This window comes from Xiphias gladius, chromosome 22 (assembly GCF_016859285.1).
Source record: "Xiphias gladius isolate SHS-SW01 ecotype Sanya breed wild chromosome 22, ASM1685928v1, whole genome shotgun sequence".
Classification (NCBI taxonomy): domain Eukaryota; kingdom Metazoa; phylum Chordata; class Actinopteri; order Istiophoriformes; family Xiphiidae; genus Xiphias; species Xiphias gladius.
Genome location: NC_053421.1, coordinates 9560755 through 9582169, shown reverse-complemented (window position 1 = coordinate 9582169; position 21415 = coordinate 9560755). Strand labels below are relative to the sequence as shown.

At 41.2% G+C, this 21415-nt stretch overlaps 1 protein-coding gene across 1 annotated transcript; it reads right to left on the bottom strand.

Moving 5' to 3' along the window:
• Window positions 1-999: 999 nt before the first annotated feature.
• On the bottom strand, window positions 1000-15051 carry gapdhs (glyceraldehyde-3-phosphate dehydrogenase, spermatogenic). Its single transcript, XM_040116626.1, has 11 exons — window positions 15002-15051; window positions 5349-5408; window positions 4389-4485; window positions 3938-4044; window positions 3065-3155; window positions 2833-2951; window positions 2557-2638; window positions 2257-2408; window positions 1976-2138; window positions 1614-1711; window positions 1000-1465 (listed from the first exon to the last, which is right to left on the bottom strand). The coding sequence occupies exons 2-11, from the start codon at window positions 5375-5377 to the stop codon at window positions 1396-1398; spliced, it is 1008 nt and encodes a 335-aa protein (XP_039972560.1). The 5' UTR covers window positions 5378-5408; window positions 15002-15051; the 3' UTR covers window positions 1000-1395.
• Between the last annotated feature and the right edge of the window lie 6364 nt (window positions 15052-21415).

Genomic DNA, 21415 nt, shown 5'->3' with positions numbered 1-21415 from the left:
ATTGCAGTATGTTCAATAAGGCAGTAGGTGGCACTGCAGCTAATCTGATAGCTTTTCTCTTCAGTTCCTGTTTAGAGAGAGTGAATAGGCCAAGCAGGGAAAAGCAGAAGAGAAACATTTCTTCTATATTAGGACACAGTCTGCATTCCGACCAAGTCTTGCTGTAGTTGTAGCTGTAACTGTATGTTATACTACTATACATATAATTTCATTGGATTATTATTACTCATGCATTAATGTATAATTACTGTTGTAGATGGTCGATGAGGAGCTATGTTTTATACTCTTGGACAACAGTGCATCATATTAAATTGTTTTGTATGTCAAATCTTAATCTTTCACACAACTATGGTGTAAAGTTGTCAAATAAATGTCTTGGAGTGAAATGTACAATATTTCCCTATAAATTATAGTGGAGTAGAAGTATAAAGTAGCGTGACATTTGTAATGCTCAAAGCACAAATACCTCAAAATTTGTACTTGAAGTAAAGTCCTTGAGGAAGTAGTGTGGTGTAATTACAGTGCAGTGTAGTCATGTACAAGAAGTGTACCGGGACACATGGTGTCAAACAGACTAGTTGTACGGAAGAATAATAGAGATGGTAACATAACTGAACAGATTTGGGACACAATCCATCAACACCTATGTCTTCTTCTTCAATTTAACGTTTCTCTCCTGACTACCCAGCCTCCTGTGTCCTCGGCCACCAGGAAGCCCTTATCTATATAATTATGATGCACACTTATAGTCAATAAAATGCTATGCTGGCTCCAACCAGCCATGGACAGCAATGCATTTATATTAACATTTCATTAGTAGCAATTAGTGCTAGAGAAAAAGTCAATAAAAATTGGTCAAGTAAATTAACTAACAATATTATTTACTGATGTATGCAGTTATATTTTTGACTCGTCCGATATCTTTGTATTCATTTCGTCAGTTTCAGGGTTTCATAGAAAACAGTGAACAGATAACAATAACACTGAAACTTGGACAGCTTTTGGTTTTTCAAGTTTTATTTCTTTGTCTCATTACTCTTAAGCGGAGTTACAGTAGCTCTGCCTCTCAGCTTCCTTCTTCCACTGGTGATTAAGCCTTTAAAACACACCAACAGGGAGGTGGATACAGTAGTTACCATAGTACTGAGCCATAACAACACATCTAAAGTGGCAGTGGGAGGTGGAAAGGGGGAACACGGACACAAATACTGTCATCTACCATTTGTCTCATCATTAAAGGAAAAAAACCTGCTGCCTACATATACTGTAGTAAAGCTAAGGGCCGTGATGCTATGACTTGGCTATGGGTGGGGCTTGAGTGTAAACGAGAAGAGAGGGGGCGGGAGGATGGTTGGGGTGGTCCCTTTCCTCACTTCCTTTCTGGACAGGAAGTGTTTACTCCTTGGAATGCATGTACATCAGCAGGTCAGCGACACGGTGGCTGTAACCGAACTCATTGTCATACCTGGAGAGAGAGAGAGGGAGGGAAAACCAGGAAAAGAAATAGAGAGATAGAAAAATGGAGAGAGAAGACGGAAGCGATACTTAATGATCAGTTTTGAAAAGAAGACTTTATTTAAAATGTGGGACAGGCCGTGATTTTGAAAACTAACCAGGAAATGAGCTTGACAAAGTTGTCGTTGAGGGAAATGCCAGCGCCAGCATCGAAGATGGAGGAGTGGGTGTCACCAATGAAGTCGGAGGACACCACCTTGCAAAACACAAAGACCACTACAAGTCAGATATTGTCTAGCCAGAAAATACATTACCAATTGCAAAATAAAGAATCACAGTCAATAGTAATTGGGGACACAGAGGTAATACTGTTTAATATCTCTTTAAATTTTTTAAAACTAAAATAAATCATTAAATTCATTTGGGACGGGAATTATCCCTCTAAGGTATGATTTTACTCCTTGCATTATTACCAGCCATGTATTTGCTTTACAGTGTATGTGATGTAACTCTGTCTTACCTGGTCCTCGGTGTAACCCAGCACTCCCTTCATGGGCCCATGTGCGGCCTTCTTGACGGCTTCCTTAATCTCAGCGTAAGATGCAGGCTTGGAGAGACGGCATGTCAAGTCGACCACTGACACATCAGCCACAGGCACCCTGAACGCCATGCCTGTCAGCTTACTATGGAGAGAGGACAAAAGAGAGATATTGGACTTTTTTGGTCTTTCTCAATATCCTTGCCACAATTAGCAAGGGTGCCATTGATTATCATGCTGATTACAAATGTGTTTGTCCTTACCCGTTGAGTTCAGGGATGACTTTGCCTACTGCCTTGGCAGCACCAGTGGAGGCTGGAATGATGTTCTGGTGGGCACCACGGCCGTCACGCCAGGCCTTAGCGCTGGGACCATCCACTGTCTTCTGGGTGGCTGTGTATGCATGGACTGTAGTCTACAGAGGAGAGCATCACAAAACACAAATTAAACAGACATTTTCCTTTGGGTCTGAATTCTCTAGCATCTGTTTAAGGGTAAATATACAGCACCCCCTCTGAAAAAACAAGTTTCTCGAGCACAAACACAGATTTAAAATGACTTACCATAAGAGCCTCCTCAATACCAAAGTTATCATGGATGACTTTGGCCAGGGGGGCCAGGCAGTTGGTGGTGCAGGAGGCATTACTATCAGTGGAAAGATAGACAACGTCAGTAAATACCAGACTATATTTAGTTTTCTGGACATTTAGACATTAAAAAACTGATTTGCTCCACTTAAACCTTGTAATTACATAAGAGCTCTGGTGAAGATGTGTTTGTATGTGTTCGTACTGTAAATGTACAGTGCAAATGCATGTCCAAGAGCAAAGTTATGTTACCTGACGATGGTCATGGAGGAGGGGTCGTATTTGTCCTCATTAACTCCCATGACAAACATTGGAGCATCAGGTGAGGGGGCGGACACAACAACACGCTGAGCTCCCCCCTGGATGTGAGACTGTGATTGACCAAGACACAAAGAGAGAGCACAGGTTAGAAACCGGACCATCTGGCAGTCTGCGCGTCTTTGTCTGTGTATATGTACATGTGTTTATGTGCATATGTACATACTGAGGCCTTCTCCACACTGAGGAAGACTCCGGTGGATTCGACAACATACTTGGCTCCAGCACTGCCCCAGGGGATCTCTGCTGGCTTCATGCTAGGGTCAAAGAAAGAACAGAGTCAGTTTAAAGTAAAATGATTACTGTTTAGTAATGTTAAAAAAAAGGGGATAAAAACAAGTAACACCAAAATACTAGTAGAAAAAAAAGATGCAGAAAAAGTGCACAAGTTACATATAGTGCGAGAGAAGTGAGGGTAGGTGTGAGGCTAGGAGCTAATCTTGTTAGAACAGTACATCCTGTACTTTCTAAATTACTGTGCAGTAATGAACAAAAGATCATTTTTCAATTAACATTTTGGGATGTACAGTTAAGAGTCTTGCCTACAAAAAAAAAAAAAAAAATGATAGTGTGGTAAAAACAGGAGACAGACACAAGTGCAAAACTTCAGAAAAGAGGTGCTGTGACACAGGAATGTCACTTCTATAATCCCTCCTTTTTGCTGGTATTGGCTTTTGCAGAGATGATGGACTAAATCAACAGGCAGTACAAAGGGTGGAGGGAGTAGCTACAGCAGTGAGGCCCAGGGCGGCAGACAGCCTCATTCCACTGCCACAAATTCACTCAGGATATTAAAGACAAAAAGGCATAAAATACCTCAACTTAAAAATGGAAAATAAAGTGTTGTACTTCAAACTGAACTCTTATATGGCTGCTTCTATTACAGCGACCTCGCTAAAATTAAAATGGTACTGATGTGGGACTTAAATCCCTGATTTCCTTCATGGTAAATCAGTTGAGCTAGCTGTGACCGGTTAGCAACACTGCAGATATGTCTGATACCTGTGCAGCAACATCCCCAAACGTTATCATCACTTACCATTGGAAGACAGAGATGGGATTGCCATCGACGATGAGCTTGCCATCCTCTGCGGAGACCTCACCACGGTAACGGCTGTGGGTGGAGTCATACTTGAACATGTAGACCTAGGAGGCGAGAGGTCACCGATGCGGTTATTAGTGCGAGGGTTTAAAGAAATATTAGGGTTTCTGGTTGTTTCATCACAAAAATATATACTTATTATTACACTATATATTATTGTAAAATGCCCCTTGATGTGTAACTATGGCTAATTTTTAGTAGTAGTTTTTTTGTTTATATTGTAAAGCCGCCTCTTTCAACAATACAAACTGTAGACTTGAATCTTCTGTTTCTACCTAAATTTTAAGTGAGCAATTACGATGCAAATCTCATGCAAATTGGACACTCGACTGGATTTTTGATCAATTTTGTGAATAATTTGTAAGTATGTGCATGCAAGTTTTCTCACCATGTACTGCAAGTCAATGAAGGGGTCATTGATGGCCACAACCTTAATGCCCTTCTGAAGGCAAGCCCTCAGGACCAGACGGCCAATACGACCGAAGCTGCAGTGAAGGTAAAGAGAGAGAGAGAGAGAGAGACAGAGAGAGAGAGAGAGAGATTTATGATACTCGTTTTGATAAAATGGTGGGAAACTTCCTCAGGATGTCAAGCCACTCCTGGGACCTCACATGACTCCTCTAGCAGTCTCAGTTCAGACTCAAACATTTGATTTGCCTGCCATAGAGAAGACTTGCCTATTAATCCCCATGTACAATGAGAAATCAGTTCCTCAGCTCCTTTATTACTGCTGCTCCACTGCTGTTAAACTACTATTAATCCAAGCCAAACACTCTTCATTGCTAGTTCATACTAAAAGCTTGTCAGAGGCCAATGGCTTGAAGGCCTTTATTGTGAATCAGCTACAGGAAGTGAATCCTGAGTCATGGGGCACTTTTTTGTAAAATAAGTTTAATTTATTGCAAGGAAGGAATGGTACAAGAACATTTAACCACAGTGAACTGGTTACATGAAGAGCTGCAGGGGCACGAGCCGAACTTCGAAACCTCCAACATGTGATCAAAGTAAACTACAGCTTTTACTGCGCGGCTACGATGATAGAAGTAAATTTGTTCTGTTCTTCATCACTGTTGCAGACGGTACTGAACGAGCCCACTCTCTCATATCAGAATTCAGCATACTGTATTAAGGTTGGATTTTATGAAAACTCATGAAAAAACTATTTAATTCTAGGAAAAAATGCTTTTGCAGTAAATCGTTATGATTTGCTGTCCACCAGAAATTGTTCTGGAAACAGAGAAGGCCCGTCACCAAAATAAATATGCTTTACTGACATCCTATCCTAATCATTCTAAAATCAATCTGAACCATCCCGTTAATAAAATGTCTGTGTGCGTTTCCAACTCACCCGTTGATTCCAACACAGAGGTCTGACATGGCTGCTAGTGCTTAGGGGGTGTGGAGTTACCTGGGGGGGGGGAGAAAACCCAATGACATTAGAAAGACAACTACTACACAATGATGAAAAAAACAAGTAAATGCAGGCTATCCAATCTCACTTGTTAATGCACTCTAGCTGGCAATGCACTCGATTAGATAGACAAAAAATGCATTACTGCAGTTTAATAATGTGTCAGCATTGTCCTCTCTTCTTTGTCACTGAGTTTAAACAGCAGACAGTAGACTTGACAACAAAGACACAAGCACACACGAGTGCTTGGAAAGAGGCAAACTGATGCCCTGGCAGCAAGAGGTGGTTTGAATTAGGTTAGTTAAGTTGCTGGCAATACACAGCAAACCTGTGTGTGTTTGTATGTGTTGCATTGGTGTAATTTGACCATGTCTAATTTGCCTCTCTGGTCTGACCCTTCTGCTCCTCTGGCCTTACAAACCACATAAAGTCTGTATCTGTGTGTGTTGAATGCTTCATTTGTCACTTTTTGCTCTTATAAAGCCCGCCATTACATTTAACTTTTTTCTCAATTTGTCTACTCCTGTATTCCTTACCCTGTTACATATATACTGACCATCACACTGTTACCATCTGTCCTCCCCTACCCTCTCTACGTATCTTGTCCTCTACCTCTCCTCTTTCTCAGCGTCTTTTCCTTCACACACATTTACAGACCCTCTTCCTCCATTTTGCTTCTTGTGAAAAATGACGCATTTGAAAACTCTCTGTGGAACAAATTATCTACTTTGTACTGTACGTCTTTTTTTTTTTTTTGCAACGTCAGCTGTATGGTCTAAATAACATGAAGACCGACTGGTGGCAGTAGCCTCATAGTATATGGACAGCCAGTGTGACGCATTAGCACAAAGGTGTGATAAAACACCAAGTTGGTAACCTGGTGAGGAGAAAACTTGTGAAGTTAGCATATTAGCCGGACACCGTGGCTGAGGGCAAAATGAAAGTGTGCAAGGGTGTGACTGTGTTTATGGTCATCGATGGAAAAATACACACTGACAAATAGTGTGCTTTACGTGCATCTGCTGCAGGAGTAGGGAGGTGTTACATCATGTAGGGACATGTTTAGAAAACAGTGGGATAAGAAAGGAGGGAGAAAGAGAAACAAACAGAAATTTGTCTGCCAACTGAACAGAGAGGAGGCCTGGCCTTGAGTCAACTATGTGACCTCCTTTTTCCTCTACTTTCCCCTCCTTTTCTTGCTGTACACTCATCTTCTCATTTCCCCTCTCCACGCCTCCTCTGTCCTCGCCTCCCACTTTTCCTGCCCCTCGTCTTTTCTACCATTTGCTTCCCTTCTCTTTTATCTTCTAACTAACTCCACCTCTTCCTCTCCTTTGCTGTCCTTGTTCTGTCTACGATAACAGAGAGAAACATCTTTTGACATCATATTCAGCATCCCAAATCTATACCGAGTTGAGTAGCTGTTTCCATTCAAGGCTTTCTGTTTCGATTAGGCCATTAGTATGTTCATTTAGGATTAAAGTTGAGTTCTGTCTTAACAATTTATCATTATGAACACCCACCGGCTGGTTGATGAGGTGTTTCAAAGTAAATATCCAAATTCATTTATGGACTAATTTAGGGTTCATTAAAACTGTGTGTGTGTGGCTGTGTGTAAATCAAGTAGAAACCAATCAGATGAACTCCTGTGACTCATTTTGGGTTCATTACACCAGAAGAATTGATCTTTATCTATCAGCAGCTGCAGGCTTGCTAAATATTGTTTTTTACTGAGATATATCTATAAGGTTATGCACATTAACAGAAAATTCTTTCTGTAACATGTATCCAAATACTCATACATACAGGTGAATAGATATGGTATCTGAATATTTTTAAACAGCTAGTCTGACCAATAGGCAAGGTGTGTGTCTGTGTGTGACAGGCGCAGGTAGAATAAGTAAGGCCAACACGGATTGTCCTTGAAACTGGTTGGTTGTCATTTTAGACCACTGTAATCTCCTAATCTGTTGTGTGTCTCTCTGCCTGTGTGAGTGTATGTGTGTGTCTCAGAGAGGAGCATGTAGGGCAGGCTGTCAATCTGGTGAAATGCATTGTGGGAGCACTTTAAATAGACTAAAGGGGCAACCAGATTAGGATAAATCACCTCTAAATTCTCCCACACACTCTCAAACATGAACAATGGTAAATAATAACATGGGACATTTTAACCTGGATTTATTCACTTTTTATTACTAACAGATGCCCTGTCCTGCTGGAACTGTAACGCTATTTGTTGCCAGCCAAAATAAATTTATTGAACAGTCAACCACAGTTTCAACTGTCAGATCTGTAAAAGGGTCATTTGTAGCGTACATTTGCTTGACCTTGTCTAGCATGTTTCATTGTGTGCCTATTTGTAGTACCTTTCTTTCAGAGCAGAAGAGCCATTTTGTGTTCTGCCATTGGCATAATACAAGGTCAGCAATAGAAAGAGAGAGAGAGAAAGAGAGAGAGAGAGAGTCCATACAGTATGACCATGCTCTCAAATTTCTGTCTTTCTCCTTTATTCTTGGTTCCCACCATTACCTATTGTGCATTCACAAAACTCTGCAGTGACCTCTCTTTCCCCTCTTTTAAACCCCCCATCCCCCAATTGCCTGTGCACTTTCTCACAATTTGTCTCACTCTTGATTATCTCTCTACAAGGGCTGCCCTGCCTTTTCCAACACAAAATGGCTTCTATACTGACAAATGATACTACTTTTTAAACAGACTGTGCTATTCTGCTTCAATAAAGAAGATGGAAAATGGGCCAGATAAAGAGTAGTGGAGCCACATATGAGATCTGGTGGGACTAAAATCCAGTGATGGGGCTTAGTTGTCTGAGTTAAAATTATGAAAACATGTATGACGAGTATGTTTAGTATTGGAGACTTTACAGTAGGACAGGTGCATGAGTATGTGTCAGTCTGCCTGCGTGTACTTTATGAAGCCCCCCCCCCTCCATGCCCGTTACTGTTGCCTAGACACAGTGCTGCGGTTTGGCCAATCAGTGGGAGAAGAGGGAGGGGTTACAATGGGCACCCAGAGCTCTGGAAGAGGTCCATTTCCAACACTTGGATGGACTTGAACTCTCACCACCGAGTCAAGGTGAACAAAATTCCGGTTTATTGTTAGAGAATCAAAGGTATGAGACTGTGCACATAACTTTAGTTAAAGAGCACAGTGATGCAAAACAATTCTGATTAACCTTGCTAATGGTGAGTGAATGGAATTAAAGCAATGGCACTGCCCCGTTATTCTCTGCTGTAGCCAACTATTCACTTTTGAAATTGGATTTTAGATACATATACTTAGTGTAGTTTTAATCTACAATATGTAAAATACATTTGTTATAAACCTTTAAAGAAATAACTGCATTATTCATACCCAGACATTTTTACTATTTTGGTTAGATCCCTATTATAGTACAGTTAAATTATCCAATGTTTCTATGTTGTGTAACATAAAGCTTTTCAGTAAAAAGTAAACAGCAGGAAACTTCTCCACTGCACAGTCCTGCCTCTTTTGACTGCAGACAAATAAGCGCTGATCTGGTATTCAGCACACACTCTGTGGGAACACTCAGAGAGAAATTTCCCAGCTCACAGAGGAGGTTTTGTGCAGAGCAGAGTAGAGGAGTTACACGCTGTTAACTACAGCTAGCAATATGCTGTGCTGACCCTGGAAGGAGCGGCAGACAGACGGCCAGACATATGAAGGGTAGTAAGGTTCTTTCAACATTTTTCTGACCATTTGCTACCCATCACAGATTTACTATCAGTAATTTACTGCGAAAGGACTGACTTTAAGAGTCACATACTGAAAGCCAGCGATAAAACAGTCATCAGATTATTGGTGGAAAATCAGTTGAGCAGGGGCTTTCTAAAACTCACACAGCAATCACAGTGAATTTAATTTTAGTCAAAGTGAGTTATCTTCAGAGGTAGTGTCTGCATGTTAATTGATTTGTCCATACGACCGGCACTGGTCTGGGCAAAATACATGATTCAGATTTCTGCAGTGCAGCCCCCTCCACTTCTGACTGGCTGGCCAGCGAGCAGGACTGAGACCTGGCAAAGAAGACACACTTGTTCCTTATGAGTACAAATGGAAATGCATCCATCCAGTCTTTCCAGTTCTCTGCTCAACCTTCCTCCCTCACCTCCACGCTCTATAAATCTCACAACTCCTTTTTCACCAGTTTAAGATAAGGCCGGACCGTCAAGAGACAATCACTTGAAAAGGGGGTGTGCAATCATCTCCTCCTCTGATTGGTTAGAGAAAAGGGAAGAGCCAGCCAGTCAGTTTAGCTCTAATAATGTTCAATTGTTGTCAGTGAAGAAGCACACCCTGCAACTCATTTTTGTCTTCTGTCCACATATTTCGTTCTGTCTCTTCATCCATCTCTCCATTTATCCTAATACTTCTTCTTTCATTTAATGTTAGGGTTATTGTTCTTTCCTCTTCCGCCTGCACTTCTTTACCTGCTATTTCTCTCAATGACCTTTAATTTCTCCCATGCAGTATCCTCATCTGTCTCTCCCTTGCTTTTTTGGCTCCATGAGTATTATACCTCCACAGCCCTTTCCCCACCACCCAAACTAATCATTAAAATTCATGTCCCTATTTGTCTGTCCTCACTACTCTTTGTCTGTCTGGTCCCCCTCATTTACCACAACCCCACCCTCCCTCTGAGCTGCGACCCATTTTCCTCACACAAACACAGAGTTTCCCCAGTAGGGGTGCAGGACAGGGTCGCCATTCTTGTGTCTATGTATGTGCACTGGAGGGAGCACTGGAAGAAAGATGACTCATAACCAGCCGACCAGAAAGGGACAAAGGCAACACCCTGCATCAGGTGGTAAAATCTCAATGAGACAAAATCTGTCTGATGAGTGAAAGAGCAACAGAGAGGAGAGAAAATGAGAGGAGTATGACATGGCGTTTCAATTCTGCCAACACCTCCTCTGATGTTGAGCACCAACACCTGGCCAAACAAAAACTAATTCTTCTTTTCTCTGTAATATCTCAACAATCTTAAAGGATTGTTTTACAGAGTATGAAGTCAGTCACTTGCTACTAGCCCTTATATGGACCTGGTTTTTTGAGGAGCACAAATATACTACTGTACATCTTTCTAACGGTATTACGGTTCACATACAGACAGGACACAGACTAAACCATTCAAATTATTCCTTATGGTGACGTGAGTAATGACTGGCCTGCTTATTTGGTATACAGACTGGTTGTTATATTTTAAGAGTAAAACTGCAACTTAAAAAAACCTACATTCATCTCAGTAGAGGCTATGTTTAGACCAAAGACAGAATACTCATTCTTCGAGTTGCCTCGGTTTGTGTATTGATTGGTAATTCGTCAGTGAGCGAATGAACTCACTGACTCTGTCCTCACTTTTCCTGCCCACTTTGCCACTCCCCCAGCCTTCCTCCTTCGTCTGCCCTTCTTTCAGCCTCTCTTGCCTATTCAAACCTTCCTCCTGCTCTCTAGTCCTCTGTCACACCCTCTTTCTCTCCAGTGTTTTTCCACTGCAGGGGGTTGATTGGCTAGAGGCCAGACAGACTATCCAATTAGGCGATGTTTTTCTCTCTTCCTGCCTGCTTTTAGTCAATCAAATAAATCAAATACATTACAGATAGTTATACTTTCCTATGTGAACACACTAATGAAGCTGATACAAACTTTTTGTGTTGTCCTTAACTTACGGAACTTCGGTTCTGCTCACCCCCTCAGAGTATACCTGCTTCCTCGCTTTTTATAGTCTCATTACTGCGGGAATGTCACTTTGCTGCCGTAAACTAGTCAGTTAAATGTCCAACAACATCACATCACTAGTGCTCACACACAACACCACAGGCTGTGACCTACTCAGCAGGTATAGCCTCCTGCTCTCGGGGATAGAAAGACAGGAGGTCCACTGTTTCTATTAGACATTTCATCAGTCACAATTAGAATGACAAGCAGTCACTAAATATTTAAAGCGTCACGTGTTGACAGCTTATGTATTATGTATTCCTCCAACCAAATACACTGGGTCAATGAAATTAATAAGATGAGGCTTTTTAATGTGGTGTAACTAAAAACTTGCACACAAACATGCATGAACACACACACAATCATGAATTAGTAAAGGTGTGCTGTGGCAAACTGCAGAGGACTCAAAAGGAGAGAGACATGTGACCACTCTGCAGAGGTAATGTTGGACCACACACACACACACACACACACACACACACACACACACACACACACACACACACACACTGCTCATAGCCCTATGAGCTTGTGTCAGGAGGCAGATGACAGATATTCTTCCAAGGGCCAGGGTTCTCTCCATCCGCTCCTCTCCTTTCTCAAGCCATCAAGCTACGCAGTAGGTGTAGCCATCAAGCTACACCTTCATGCTGTGTGTTCCACCTCATATCATGCTCGCTATGCAAACATCTGTAGCTTTAAATAACCGCAATATATAAAAAAAGAGAGGCAAAACTGCTTTGTTGTACAAGTAGGAGCCGTTTATGTCCCAGTTGTGTGTGTCCTTCCCTAGTGTAGGGTATATTTCCTTAAATTGGCAACTGTTAGGCAAAGAGTGCTGAGTCACTCTGGAGTTCCTTCTCTCTATTGCACATCCTGGACAAGATGGCTGGTTGATAAGTCGGAGGCAGAGAAAGATCGAGGGACACTCATACTAACCTCAGCCTAGAAAAAACCACCCTACCTCTAAGTGGAAAACCTGTGTCAATCTAGAAAAAACAACTCATAACAACCTCAAGAGGGACAAATGACTCCAACCTGTATGCAAATTAGTCTCACGACAAAACTGACTTTTAGTAGCAGTGATTTTCCACTAACTGCAGGATGCAGTCAACTAATCTGCATTGATTTTGAAACCAGACAGCCCGCCATGAAGTGTGCACCATAGGGAAGAGGAAGATTGTCTGACATGACCAACATGAGTAACATGCAGACACTAATCTGATAATAGAAAAAAAAGGTGTTTATACTTCTTACAGTGAGCACCTGATAATCCAGACTCATAGATGTCATAGAGACCCTATGGTCTCTTTAATAACATGGCTGTAGTCCTTGTTAGGCTGGAATAACATGTCCTATGTGTTGTTAATGTGCTACAGGTAATCTCACTGCTTATAGTTTACTCCTTGCTCAGCAAAAGGGCGATATGTCGGCCACACAGTCACTAACATTTACATTTCAGACATTCAGCTGACACCTGATCTACAGCACTCACAAGAACAGAGTTAATGTCAAAGTGATTATAATCGACGTGACAAGCTAAAAACTTCTGTGCATTACATGGAATTAGTATCTCTGTGTCTAAAATAATAATAAAATAATGATGTACCTCAGAACAGGCAAATTTTGGCTTATACTATTACCTGCCATTGGCTTATCATGATAAATCAATATGACATTTAACAACAGAAAATGCACTGATGAAACTAGAAAACTAACTTAAATTTTGAAATTTATCACAATCACTGTCCATTTTAATATATTCACAGTGACTAGACTGGATGTTGGATAAGGAATGACTATTCTACTTAAGGTTATATATGTGCTGTGGAGAAATGAATGTAGAGGTCGGTTATAATCATAAATCATGGTAACCAAAAACCCTGCAAAACTATTATCTGCTGATGCGTGACACACACAAGACTGTTCTTTTTCCCAAAACTATTATCATAGGGCCTTAAAATCCAGGCAAAGCCCATATCTTTGATTACAGTGCTCAGGGACCTGCTATTAATAGGCTTCAGTTAACAAGAACTTCAAGGAGTGACTCCCCATCCCCACATCCAGTATGGATAACTCATTTCAAGTTGATTAGGAGTTTGAGGATAAAGATTATAGAATCTGGTCAGCATCACTGCAGCAGCTCTGGGCCTGCTGTGACCTTCCTCAGCTGGAGTGATGACCTTCAACAGCGAGACAAGGCCAGACATGACTGCATCCTACCACACCTACATTAAATGAATGGAAGTAACTGCAAGCACATACTGACTGCCACAATTAATGATACAGTATTATGTACTGTACTTTTACTATATTCATTCTAAAATAATACTGGATATTAAAAGAGATAACGAGTGACATTAGTTTTCCAAATTTTTGCACAATGGGACTGTGTGGCTTCCAGGCTTTGCCATAATGATTTTGCAAGATTTTAAACCCCATTAATACTGTTCCTACTGAACACGGCTAGCTATTCATTTTTTTCTAATTAAACCCTTTTTGCACTTATATACCGCATGGCTGGTTTTGTAGCTTAACGAATAACAGATGAGCTTTAATGGTGCTGCTTTTAAAAACGCAGGCCTCTTTGCATCAACAGGTCTGTCGAGTCAAACTGCGGCAGAATCCTGCGACTCCACGCCGCCTCTCTGCCCTTCAAATGCATCACAGGGAGGCTTTCAGCACTCCTCTTTCATCGTTCGACATGAAATAAAGCCGAGGTTGTTCATTTGGCTCGTTTCGTTTCTTACAACACCACGCGCCTCCGCTTCCTGTCATTGCGAGAGAACGATTCATCTCTGAAATCTAACGGCGCAACGACGACAGACTTCATCACGAAGACAAGGGGAAGCACGTAGCTTCACCTCCACTCACGTAGACGCATTTACCCCGTATACTAGCTTCATTACGGCTCAGTGCACCACCGCAGCGACACTATTACAGTCAGGTTTCCCCTGTAAACCCGTTTTCATTCCAACTTCTACCTACGTAGGTCGTTGTTCAGTATTTTATAGCAATAAACGCTGTAATATATATTTGTGTATTAGGTTACATAACATGGAGACTAATCCACTTCCGCAAAGATGCAGTATTGGGAGCTGCCAATGTCACGATAGGACGATTCCCCTTAAAATCAACGAATTATATATTAAGAATGGACCGCAGTTAAAATACGAGGATTTTCTGTAAAATAGGGCACCATTTTTTGTCATTTTAATACTTCGGGCGCGGGGGGTTACAACTTTAGTGGATTTTGGTGTAAGCTAAATGATGCAACAAACTGACTCATGCAATAAGCATGTAACAACCAAGCCTCTCTTCAGACTGCAAGGCCATGGCCGCATCCCCTCCCATCCTCGCTTTTCTCTTCCTGTGCCATTAAAGCGTGTATCCTGCGAAAGAGACTTTTTTTTTTTTTTTTTTTTTTAAATAATCCTAACTCTGTATGAGTTTTGAGTTGTTCCACTCGCATCCTATCACTTTACACGGATACGTGGCTGATCAAATAAAGCTGGTGGTTGTATGAAATTCACCGTACGGGCTGAAGGGTGGCCCCGGGCTTCCGCAAGCCGTTTACAGCGTTAGGTAACGCTCGTCTCGGGAAAAGATGCGGCAAATTTGAGCGCTAAAAATGAGGAATAGTCATTTGAAACAGGATTAGCTAGGTAACCGAGCTGATGCGTGCACCGAGTGTTAAGCTAACATTTGAAACTGAGGTGAAGGCTCAATCGTGTGAAACACTTGAAACGTTCTCATTGTAGATATTTTAGTGTGCGACCTGGTCGTTTCCAAAGTCCTCTACACACTGGAGGCTAAATCGGTGTGCAGCTTACCTCGCGGATGATGCTTCTGGAGTCGGTCTGCGCAACGCACAGTGCCACTTTCCGCTTTTATACTAGACACGTGCCTCGGGGAGCCTGGTCGCCCTAGCGACGTGACGTCATGTCATCCTGCGCTGCCAGGATCCATTCGGAACGAGGGACTGGTCACGGTCTCCCAACGGCTGCCATAGAGGGATGGGAAACTGGTCTGGTTAGCGTTTTATTCACATAACCTGTACATATGACAGACCCGAGGGTCGTGTCTGCGGTGAGAGGTAATTTTCACCAGAGAGACACGCAGACACAGGCAGAGGAGAGACGCTGAGAGACGCGGGCAGGGTGCCGACGTGGAAGTGGTGGGGAAAGACGAAGCACTTTGTCCCATTCCCGCCACCTATAGAACTGCACACACGGTCGCGGTGAAACAGCGGGGAGACATAGCTTGACACATGTAACAGACGGAGACAGGTAACCGCGGTGACAGCTATGGATCCCCGCAGATCACTAGAATTGACACGGTGCTCATGTAACGGGTTGGCTGGTCACTCTCTGCATTTGGCAGACACGTTGGAAAGCATGGTCTATACAGGCAAATGTTTTATAACCAGGCATCCATTATGCATTGATCCGTTAAGGGGATGCAGACTGGCTAGCCTGTGGATGCAGTGTGTGTGTGTGTGTGTGTGTGTGTGTGTGTGTGTGTGTTACATGTATGGATGGATGCAGCTCTGTTATGTAAGAAGCCATGAAATTAAGAAGTCACGTTCCCATGGAGACAGGCTGTTCCGCTGCTAAGCTGGAAAGATGAATTGTATGTTTGCACGTACCACAGTATAACATAAAAGAGATGATGATAAAAAAATAAGAATACATCTTTCAATAGGCATACGCTGAATCGCTCTGTTACATTATTTTCTATTCTATACCTCTCCTCTCCTCATGTCACAGCATGTGTGACATTGAGCAAAAGCCTACGTGAGGGAGGATGCGTACAGTAGCGTAACATGGGAAATCCCTGTAGTGCAGTGCAAGTAGGAAGGAAAACTCGTTGACCAACACGATTTGCACACATTCCCCCGCTTGCATTTCGTCATCTCTGATTGGCCTTTGATTTCCGCATTGTAAAGCATGACGGGGTTTTATATTTTACCAAGCCGGTCCTGTCCCCATTTATTTTTAATCTCATAACTAGTTTAGTTGTTTTGTTTTTATTTTTTGTTTTTTATACGCGTGAGAGGTCTATATTTAAAACATAATTTGTATATAAAGCATCCTCTACATATAGACCCATCTGAGACCCTTGTGAGATTAACAGCGCCCTCCACCTCTATACCTATCCATCCATCTATCTATCTAAAATGCCTTAAAATAAATCCACAACCAGCAAATTATTTTGAATTTATCAAATCAACCTGGGTCAGATTCAGGTCATACTCATATTGTTTTTAAAAGTGTGTCCATGCTCCATGTTGAATATAATACGTGTTTTTTATTTTTATGTATTTTCATCATAGTATGTTCAAATTGTGAGAGGGCTAAACTTTGTAATTCTGAATGAAATTATGGCGCCATCTCCTGGACAAACCACCATTCTACACACAAGGATTAGTGCGCAGTCTCCCTGTTTATTTTACATGGGCAACCCAAGATAAGTGAGTTGTGCATGTTTTTTATTAATGGCATTTCAAAGGCAGTTTTTTGTGTCTAATAAGACTCTTTCACACCTGTATTTCTATTGACTGCCAACATAGTTTGGAAAATGACCTACATGCAGAATAAAGGAGGGTTTAGGATGGTTTTGTGGATGACCTCTGTTTATTTTTAAAGTGGAACTCTCATGTTTTTGGTGCTCACTGCAGTGGAAACACTGGTTGTGTTCGGATTGGCAAAGACAGCAAGTTGTTGCAAAAAGCAGTGTTTCATTGTGTTTGATCTGACCCTGCAGTGGGTCTCATCACTATGAAGAGGCCCTGTTGTAATACCATAAAGCTCTGTGCAAGGTGAGGGAGGTGAGAGGGACACAGATGCAACAAACAGTGCAAGGAAGAGTGGGAAAGCAATAGGAAAGGAATAGTGAGGGCTGTATAGTAAATGTTCGATTGGATGCTCTTGTCAGTGTCTGGAGGAGCCCGGGTGTTAATAGCTTAGAACGATCACTTTGTGAGGCCAAGTGAAGCAGCTTCATGGTAAAGTAAAGTCCGAAGCAACTATAGCTAAGTATGATAGCAAGGCGATGATGTGCATTTTGCTGTAAGTCACAAATAAAATTTTAGAGATCTATTTTTTAAATAAAACTTCCAATTTTTTTGCCTGGTCCCTAAACGTTATTATTAAATTAGAAACATCATTACTGCCACTACAAAGGGTAATTTAGTTACACGACCCATGCCATTTCTTCTCTGTACACCAGGGGGCAGGCTTGACTTTGCAGTAATACTGTAGTATCGATTGAGGGTCAGCGTTGTTATCCATTCACTTTCAGTTGAGTCTAATTTTACAGTAATGACTGTGTGTGCCATTTGACAACAAATCTTAGAGTACATCAATATGAAAAATCATAAAAGCAGTATCTAATGAAAGCACAAAACTGTCAATGTATCCAGTTGTAACCAAATAATTAACTGGAACATATCTGTTTCATATGTGAGTAGACTGTAATGTTTTACTGACGCGGATTGTGGACAGTGTTGCAGTGAGCTCCGCATAATGTTCAGGTAAAAATATTTTCTCTATACACACACAATACATTAGAATACAGTGGAGAGTTACCAAGAAAAAAGGAAAACACAAAACATCACAGTCTGCACAATTACTGTAAACCAGAGTAATTTGGCGTCTTAGTGGAACCATTCTATCAAAAATTGAATAAATATTTTCGCAGACATCTTGTATTTTATTTATTGATCAGATATGATCACAGAGCCAGCAAAACCTTTATGATATTTGCAGAACATAGATCACGGTGTAGTGCAGCCCTGTTTGCCATCATAATGTCGACTTTTCATTAATTCTATCCTCTACACGCCCTGGATCATATTTAAACAACGGAAAACACCTGTGTAGCAGAACAAAGTATTTATTGATATTTAAACTTCCTTTTATAAACTGTCAGCTGAAATGAGCCACTAGCCAAATGACAAATCTTTCATATACACTTCCTACCACAACTTAACAGGAAATTTAGGTCTGAGCAGAAGTGTGTGTGTGTGTGTGTGTGTGTGTGTGTGTGTGTGTGTGTGTGTGTGTGTGTGTGTGTGTCTGAATGTGCGTGTCCGGATGTGAACATATGAGAATTCAGGCTTTCCTTCATACACAACACTGAAAAAACAAACCATTTGTCATTATAATTCAGACTTTTAAAATAATTTCCACATGTTCCAATTATGTCAAGGTTTTAATAGCTAGAGCATTATGCTTAATTTTCACGTTTACATTACTCCACACACATATGATTATATCTCATATAGTTTTCTTCACATTCTCAACCCACTGCAAGTGATTTAAGACAATCCTAATGCTGTGAGCTTGAGCAATTCAACACACTGAGCCCCTGGTACCATTAAAACAACCTCCTGACCCCTCAGGCAGAGAGCTAGCCCTCTCTGATAATATTTTCATAGGCTGTGAATTATAAGTGTTTAAAGGGGCACTAATCGCAGAGTTACACTCATGCCAAGAGCTGCTTAGCATCAGTAAACCACAAAGTCTGGATAGAGGGCCTAGAGGACTAGGTTTTAGCCAAAGTTAAAACATTCATTATAACAATTATTTTTTATGGCATATCTGACTTTTAAGAAAGTATACAGTGGAAAATAAAAAGAAAGATGGGAAGGACTTGGGATGTAATACAACAATTCCATCTTTAGTCTGATTTAAAACCTTGACACCACTTATACATAGCGTGTGCCTGGGGCTGCTTCATTTCCAGAATTTTCCAAACTTTCTAGCTGAGCCCAGAACTGGTGAAAGGTAGCAGTAGCCAAAAGGTGGGGTTACTGCCTGAAGGTAAAAGTTTCTTGGGTTGAATCCTTGTGCTGGCTGAATAAATCTGGCAGAGAAAGTGAATGATTCTCCTTTCTTAACAGCTAAGATGACAGCAGAACAGCATCAAGATTCAGTGTTTTACCTGCGTGGAGGTGCATAGTGGCCAACAGGAGGAGACTGTGGTTGAAACTTCTAAAAATGCATCTAACTGAATGAATGCAAGGCAGGAAAAAGAGCATGTGAGAGGTTTGCCTCGAGATGATTTATGAAGCAAATATCATATTTGCCTCAATGATATTATAGGTACTTATAATGTCACGTCAGAGGTACATTACAGTAACTTAGGCTCTACCAGATGTCCAAATTCCTTGGAAAATCAGGTTTTTAAATCCCATTCTCATTGCAAATGAATTTAGTTACAAAAACCTCTGAAATTAAAATCTCCCGTTCTTGGGATTTTAAAGCATTATGCTGAAGCACATTGAAGCACTTTTAATTTTTTATTGGAATTTGTTTGTCTATTCTTACACTGCACGCAGTATTTTTGTGCAACTCTCTCTGGAAACATTTGTCTTTTTATACTAATTGAATTTATTTTGTAATGGGTTAGGCTGTATTTATGTGAAACATTTAGAGTAACAACATGCATAAAACGGTCTTGTCCAATGGACACACTTACAATTCTTTGGTCAAATGTGACCCACCCACATTCTTACCTTCCTTCCTACCTACCTGTCTCTCTCCTGTATACATAGCCCCTCACTTCCTCTACAGCCTCTCCCACTCCGCCCTTCTTTCTTTGGCCTGGCACTGAGGGACTGGAAGTGTCACCTCATCACAGCAGAGTTTTGTTTCCCTTGGAGGCTGCAATAGGATGTCTGTTAATCTGATCTGAAATCCTCAAGCTGCATTTGGCTTCTTACAAACACTGCTGGCTCTGGAAGGACTCTACGAAGCCCTTCTTACAGTGTTGTCTATCTGAGAGATAGACTGCCTGTAATAACTCTACAATCAGACTCAGTGGTGTGTGGGACTCTGCCAGTTTTAACCTTTCCTTACTTTGGCTGCATTTTACTGTGGAAACAAACCAAGGTATTGTGCAATAAAATTGTTCTCATATTCCAATGAGCTGCCACAGAGATGGATTTGACATTCTGATTAAAAAAAACCCAAAACACTTGAATGGGTGATCTTTCAGTCATAAATTGTCAGCACACAATGTTTAATCTTCACAGGTTAGATACAGGTGTGCAGAATAAGAAATCGTAATTCACTCACCGCTCTCAAAACCACAATATGAATGTTTGAGCCAGAAATTCTCCTGCTCATTCAAATTAATGACAAAATAATTCTTCTAAAAGGATTGAGCTGAAATATATCCACTGGCAACAATTCATTTTACTTCTTCTGATTATATTTTCAATTTGATAAGTAAGAGCACTATCTTCCACAAGGTGAAGACAGTGACTTAAATTAAGGTGAGCGGAGCTTAACTTTACTGATAAAATTAAAGGGGACTCCAACAAAGTTGGCATGTAGGTGGTGGTCTAGTAAACAAAGTTATATAAAGCCTTTTGTGGCTCCAGAGGGAGCTGCAGCAAAATCTGAGAAGTTGCCTCACGTGACATCACTCGGGGCAGCGTCGGTTGGGTCTGAGGACTCCAGGTTTGAAAACAGAAAAAAACTGAGGGCTGTGGTGGTAGAAAGCAGTGAGCTCTGTAGCCCACTCCTCATCCTGCTTGAGGCTAGTGATTTGAGGCGACATTAGCTGCTACTAGACTTACATACGTGAATCTCTGACCAAACTCTCGGTGGCTGAGTTGCATTGTGGAAAATGTAGGCACCAAGTTTTGTCTAGTAAGAAAAATGCATGGACAGTACCTTTTGTTTTGATACTTTTCTTAAAAAACTGTCCATTATGAGTCCGACAGGGTGATAGGAGTAGAACGCTAAATTGGTGGAGTACTCTTTTATCTGAGTTGCAGGGGATTAAAAATTGTTTAAAATAGTGCAGAATCTGACCATATGAAGCCTTAAAAGAGCTTGATACCAGCAGTGCTTTGCCTCTCCGATTCTTGCATCTTTTTCTTTTCTGTCCATCTTTATTTTTATCTTTCTTTCATGTTGCTCCGCCTCCATTTTCTCAGTTTCTTTCTAGTCATTTGTAGATGACGGGGCCTGGCTGTGGCAAGAAAATAAAACACAGCCAGTTACAGAATACGTGTTCACATAGGAAGGATGTGTGTGGTATGTCGTGTGTATTTTAGTGCATGTACAATACTAACTAGCTTTCCAGTTGGGGAGTTGATGTGCATACACGAAGTTTATGTTTTGTGTTTCTGTGTGAGAGTGTATGCAAGTACTGTACATTCAATCACTTGTTGCGGTTCGGTCATATAGTGGTTTGGGTAAATTTCAAGGCTAAGGTTTAAATAATCAAGC